Below are 6,647 nucleotides of genomic sequence, written 5' to 3'. Positions count from 1 at the left end.
AACGTTACGGCCCAATGAGAAGACTGGAAGGAAGACAACATCAACCTGCATGTACGAGTTGGGGAAACTTTTTGCTATCATTCGTAATAAGTAAGATCCACTACATGAAAGTGTTATCATGGGTTGAAATATTCGTCGGCTGATGTTTCACTTCTGTCCTTTACCTTGTGCTGATTAAGTTCACTCACCAGAAGAGCGGTCCCCACAGATGACACACAGTCGTTTCTGAGACAACATTATTCCCGGGCTGTGAGCCTGCATGGGCCTCAGGCCAAACGGAGGCTTGATGTCTTCTGAGCTGCTGACAGAGTGCATCCCTGATATAGGCGCTGACGATGAAATCTGGGTACGATTGCAACCAAATAAAACAAGGGAAACAATGTAACAATGTCATTATTTGTATGTAATGGCCAGACAGTATTTTCCACCAATTTGAATAACCGGAGACTAGGGCTGTCAAAATTAGGCAAAGAAAAAACCCAAAAACAAAACAAAAAACACTGTTTATTCCTTCAAAAATATCTTCAAATATCTAAATTATATCCACAAGAAGGCAAATTGATACGAGACTCATTCTTACTTTTGTGAGTGCATTTAAACTGGTCACTGGGAAAAAAAAACGCGTATACACCAAATGGATGACAAAAACCTGATGGCTGTTTCTAGATGAAATTGATCATGTGCTACACTAAAAACCTCCAAATTTTGAGTTCACACTATAACTTTGAGTTTCTCACCATCACCTATTCATGTATATCTACTAATTAAGGTATCTTATGTTGTTCTGATTTTTCCACATAATATGGCATAAGTCATGTGAACAGCGAAATACTAAGAGTCACAGCTACTGATTTAACAACTTTTACTCTGCAATATCCAGCGGTGCATCCTACACAGCTTATGACAGACACCATTTCTTAGTTATTTTCATTTTTTCACATAAATACAGAAATATTTTCATAATCAAATGCCCTTTTGTTATTAGCACTAACTGTGACAATTTTTGCTTACAACTGTTAGGAGCCATTATTCAAAAATGCCTGCCTCTATAAGTGGAGTAATGTAAATAGTCAGTAAAGTGTTTTTTTCCCCCCCACTACAGTGTACCTTAAGTGGCTGTGTATATTCGGCCCAGTTTAAACAAGCATCATGGCTCTCAGGCTACAAAATTAAAAATAAGAGTTAAGTGCACTGTGACATCAGTACAATACATACACCCTCATGCATATGAATTACCTGACTGTTGCTGATGGGTCCAAATCCCAGAGAGTGTGGCACCACTGGGGAGTTAAGTGAGGGACTGATGACTGAAAACGGAGATCCTAAGATGCTGGTGGGGCTGTTGGAGGCTGAGCTGTTAGGTTGCTGTGAGGACATGGCTTGTAAGCTGCCCGCTGAAAAGAAAAACGTCCCGTTCGAAGGATATCAATCTGAAAGTGATATAAAAAAAAAAAATTTAAAAAAGGAATATAATAAGCTATGGAAACCTTTCTGATCGATCTTGATTAAAAGATAACAGAGACTGACTTTGACAATTATTATTTTGAGCTAAAGTTGCCAAACATGATTTGGTTGCAACTTCTCAAAAAAAAAAAAGAGGAAAAAACGAGGGGGGGGGTGTATTTTGTTAATCATTACACATTTGGTGTCTTTCAGTTCTCAAATGTTGAGAGTTTGCCAAGATTACATCATTATTTCTCCCATTTCAGAAATAAAGTAGTGGAAGTCTTATAGCTGCGATTGCATTAAGTGGCAGAGAAACCAATTTTCCATAAGTGAGTTATATGGGCAGAAATCTGTGCCATCAGAAACTAAATTTGAATAAATTAAATTTGAATTGCTCAGATTGAATCTGAATTGTAACTTGAATAAATGCTTTTGAAAACTGAATTTGAATTAGTCTAATTTGAAATTGAATTTATGTTTTGAAAATGAATTGATTTGCTTTGAAACTGCATTTTATCCTTTAAAAATTCAGCTCTCGAATAATTTCAGATTCACTTCTCACCATTCAGTTTCATGTCTACAATTCAATTTCAGTTCCAAAATTCAGTTTTTTGGAACTTACATCCGGTTCCGGTTAAAGAGCAGATTAATAGAACTACATTTTACTAGCGGACCGAAAGTGTTACTGACGGGAATCTACAGCGTCTTGAGCTGAATTAAGACTTCAGAAGTCATTCGTCATGTCGAATGACCAGCGGATGAACTCTCAGGTTGGTAATAAATGTATTACATGTATAAGAACAAGCTTCATGTTAACAAATGATTGCCGTAAGGTAACTTTTATGCTTATTGTATCTGCTAGCTAAAAACGCTAATTTAGCGTAGTTTGCCCTGGATTCAGCTTTGACAAACAAATATGATCGACTGTTTCTAGTAGAATTCCAAAGTTGTCATCTTGGACCCTCTCAGAGTACCCCCTCTGTATGCTACAGTAGGGAAACATGCAAAACTGTGTCCAAACCTTTGTATTTTAGCTTTATTTATGTCTTACACAGCATCCCAACTCTTTAGCTAAAGTGAATAGTTAGTCTAATTCATTAGTGCAGCATTACTGGATCACCTCTGTTTGAAGTGATATAATATGATATAAAACTATCACTGTGTTTAACTACCATAATAATTCTTAGGGTACTGAGTGCATGCTTAATTAGATTTTTTTTTTTTTTTTTTTTTTAAACATACTGCTCCATTACTATGTTTGACAAGCTCAAGACGCTGTAGATTCCCGTCAGTAACACTTTGAGTCCGCTAGTAAAACGTAGTTCTATTAATCTGCTCTTGAACCGGAACCGGATGTAAGTTTCAAAAAACTGAATTTTGGAACTGAAATTGAATTGTAGACCTGAAACTGAATGGTGAGAAGTGAAACTGAAATTATTCGAGAGCTGAATTTTTAAAGGATAAAATGCAGTTTCAAAGCAAATCAATTCATTTTCTAAATATAAAATGCAATTTCAATTTAGTGATGATCATTTTCAAACTATAAATTCAATTTCAAATTAGACTAATTCAAATTCAGTTTTCAAAAGCATTTATTCAAGTTACAATTCAGATTCAATCTGAGCAATTCAAATTCAACTTATTCAAATTTAGTTTCTGATGGCACAGATTTCTGCCCATAGAGTTAGCTGGCCACGTACAAATCTATAACCATAAATCACTGAACATAAAAAGGTCCGTTTATTTAGCTAAGTTGAACTCAAAAATCTTCCCCCCCCAAAAAAAACAAACAAACAAACAAACAAATCAATCACCCCTCCTCAAAAAACTGGACAAATAAAAGGGAAATAATTCTCGTGGCAGGTAATGTTTGTACGTACAAATATTTGCTTACATTAATCAGTGTGCGTTAGCGTTTCATGTTTGCCAAAATGTTGCTAAAGGTACGCAGCAGCGCTACCGCCGAGTCACTATTAAGTACATACCAGACCTTACTAGAACAAAAAGCAAATACATTGTCCGTATTCTGTAAAAACTACAACGCCTAACTAATTACGACAAATACACAATGTCGGAGTTTGCCTTTATCGATAGCTCGTTAGCTGCAAATCTTCGGCTTCAAAGATCCATGCTATACAACAACATTAGCAAACATTAGCTTTGGTTTTCACACGTCTAAGTGATACTACCTTCTGTAGTTTTTTGTAAAACTGGGATATAGCAAACAGACCTTGTTTCGCATCTAAAAATGTTGCATAATAATCGACAGTCCGCAAATGAATCCGCTCGACCTGCATTTGCTAAGATTAGCTTGTTAGCTTAATTTACGGCTAATATAGCCAACATTAGCTCGATGCTAGATTCAGGGGTAATACCCCAAGGAAGCGACTGTTCACAACTACCTCATGGTTGTTGGAAGGTTGGAATTACATACCAGACACACCTTCGAAGCATTGTTGAGAATCACTTCTAGATAAAGGCCGAGTCTCAGACACAGTTTGCTTCGGTCAGAAGCTGTTGTTGTTTACAGGCCATGATGGCTCAGTGCCACAATCGACTTGAGCCAAAATGTCCCACGGGACCACCCATAACAGCACCGTCATATGACACCCCGCTGCAGAGGTTCAGCTTGATTTAGTATTTAATCACAGCTAATTTGGTTGGCGATTATCGCGTCACAATTGTATGCAGTATTTGAGTTTAAATAATATCTATCTTCTCAATATATACTGTTATCAAATTCAGCACACTACGCTCCAAAAATACACGACATCAAAAGGCCATCCGTGATGCGTTCAAGAAACACTGAACATTTCATACCTGCACAAATACAAGCGAGTGATTGTTTTGGGTATGATAGGGGGAGTGGTAAACAAAAATGTAAGTAAACAGTAGTAAATTCAGCCAGAAACTGTGTGTGTTTTCGCGTAGCCCAATTATGGCATGCTATTATTTAAGAATCTGAGCAAGCTGTTTTAAACAGCCACACCTACAAAAAGAGTTGGAATGTTTTCCCTTTGACAGAAGGAAGGGGTATAGACAGTATTGCACAACTTGTTCTTGCACCAGTGATTTATTTGTGCAGTAATATTTTCCACTATTCAAAATATTGAACACAGTGTTCTGTTCTTCTAAAGACCATTTTTGTCCAACGTTTTTTCTCCTGGGCTGGAGAATGACTTGCACTTTTGTTCTCATGAATTAGTTGCACTGCCTCCTAAAACCTCAAAAGCTGAGGTTCAGTTTATTTTGTACCATTTGCAGGACATTTTACAAGCAAAACAAATTTGTTTTATTTCAGTTAGAACAACTAGACATTGACACCAGCATTCTAGACCTACCTGGTGAATATTCTCATATAAATTCATCTCAACAAACAAGAAAGCTCATATGGCCTACAGTATGCAGGCAATCAAAATAAACTTGAAAAACTGCTTTGCTTTTTGTTAGTTGGTGAGAAGGTGGCTGTTAACAAGATAGGTGGCATTCCTCCTGCAAACACTGTGCTGCCTGAAACTGCTTGCACCTTATAGGAGCAGCAGCTGATCAGAACAGAGCAATATGGTGAGCAGTATTATATGTGTAACATCTTTTGGCTTGTTGCTTTGCAGTTTGTCATCATGACTGAAAACAATAGACTAACCACGATGAAAAGGACCTCTGCTGCTTATTTGACTTTTTTGTCAGGTTAGTATGATACATTTGTATTTACAATTTATATAAATTTAGCTATATAACGTTTGACTAAACATAACATGATGAAAAAGAAATATTTTTTCTGTACTTCCACAGTTTTTTGCTTTTTCACACTGGGATCTTCAGACTTTCACCATATTACTCTCACTGAGAACTACACACAAGCCAAGAGTTATTGCAGAGATATGTACACTGATTTAGCAACAATTTACAACTTAGAAGATATGAATAATCTGGTTTCTTTAGCTTCAAATATAACTGAAAACACTTGGATAGGACTGGAGATCGGAGCTGTGTGGATGTGGCATTGGTCTTTGCCTGGTCAATTAACAGATTTTTTTAAGTGGAAATCAGGAGAAGTAATAACAAATAATCAAGAAGAATGTGCAGCATTGGATCAATTTGGTGGGTGGTTTGTCAGTGCCTGTGGAGTTCTAAGAAAGTTTGTTTGTCAAGGTAAGTAAAATTACAATCATTTATTTCAGAGATCAATAATAACAATAATACTAATAATAATACATTTAATTACATTACAGGGACACATACTGGTGATTTCATTTTTGTTAATGAGTCCAAATCGTGGTGGGATGCTCAGAGTCATTGCAGGGGCTTGCCATCTGATCTAGTTAGCATACACTCTGAAGCAGAGAATATGGCAGTGCTCAACGTGTCTGCATCACAAACTGTCTGGATTGGGCTGTTCAAAGATCCCTGGAAATGGTCGGATGGAAGTAACTCATCTTTTCGTTTCTGGAGAGCTTCTCAGCCCAGCTATCTTTCAAATCAGGATTGTGTTGCTGCGGTATTTCAAGATAATGGGAAGTGGAATAAGCAAAGCTGCAGTAACCAACTCAATTTTGTTTGCCATGGGGGTAAGTTTGTGTTATTTATTTATAAATTGTATGTATTTACTATGTCAGCAAAATTATATTATAACTTTTTGTTTTCTATTACACAAGACACAACAATCTATATCTGTCCACTCATTACTCACTTTTACATCAGGGAAATCATTTTCAACACTGCCATTCACAATAGACAGTGACCTGTAATTGAGACAAATGTACTTCAAATTAATTTGATTGCAGCTGCTGCTACCAAACAGTCAAGCACCATTACCACAACAGAAGGAACAGCTGCAGGTGGAGTGAGAACACCAAATACCACAGAGTTTATGTCACCTACATCAAGTACTCCTCTCCAAAGTACAACTACAGAAATGTCATCTTTGACACAGCCACCTCCTGCAACTACTGTGAATTTAACTACAGGTGGTGACTCTATATTAACAACCCCGGGAGGAATTTCAGCCCAGATCTCAACAACACAGACAGGGATTTCAGTCCCAAACACCACAGAACATATAGAGATTTCATCCCAGAACACTGCAATACAGAAAGAGACTTCAGCCCAGAACACTACAGCATACATAGGGACTTCAGCCCAGAACACTACAGCATACATAGAGACTTCAACCCCAAACACTACAGCATACATAGGGACTT

General features: G+C 37.1%; 2 protein-coding genes across 5 annotated transcripts in view; one reads left to right on the top strand and one right to left on the bottom strand.

The window, feature by feature from the left end:
* The window catches only part of LOC102210745 (retinoic acid receptor RXR-beta-A-like), a 10,481-nt gene extending 6,285 nt beyond the window's left edge, over positions 1–4,196 (bottom strand). Inside the window, exons 1-3 of one of the 4 annotated variants that reach the window (XM_005738432.2) lie at positions 3,881–4,196; positions 1,237–1,430; positions 189–342 (exon numbers count right to left, since the gene is read on the bottom strand). In XM_005738432.2, coding sequence (XP_005738489.1) covers positions 189–342; positions 1,237–1,377 — 295 coding nt within the window. In that variant the 5' untranslated portion in view covers positions 1,378–1,430; positions 3,881–4,196. Of the gene's footprint in view, positions 1–188; positions 343–1,236; positions 1,431–3,676; positions 3,832–3,880 lie in introns of those variants that run through there. The other 3 variants (XM_005738433.2, XM_005738435.1, XM_005738434.1) reach the window with 3 other exon arrangements.
* Positions 4,197–5,093: 897 nt separating this feature from the next.
* The window catches only part of LOC102209085 (putative GPI-anchored protein PB15E9.01c), a 3,360-nt gene continuing 1,806 nt past the window's right edge, over positions 5,094–6,647 (top strand). Inside the window, exons 1-3 of the mRNA XM_013912207.1 lie at positions 5,094–5,133; positions 5,679–6,014; positions 6,231–6,637. Coding sequence (XP_013767661.1) covers positions 5,094–5,133; positions 5,679–6,014; positions 6,231–6,637 — 783 coding nt within the window. The remainder of the gene's footprint in view (positions 5,134–5,678; positions 6,015–6,230; positions 6,638–6,647) is intronic.

The sequence above is a fragment of the Pundamilia nyererei genome, unplaced genomic scaffold (assembly GCF_000239375.1).
Source record: "Pundamilia nyererei isolate P.nyererei 1_Seehausen unplaced genomic scaffold, PunNye1.0 scaffold00084, whole genome shotgun sequence".
Classification (NCBI taxonomy): Eukaryota; Metazoa; Chordata; class Actinopteri; order Cichliformes; family Cichlidae; genus Pundamilia; species Pundamilia nyererei.
This window is presented reverse-complemented; position numbering and strand designations above follow the sequence as displayed.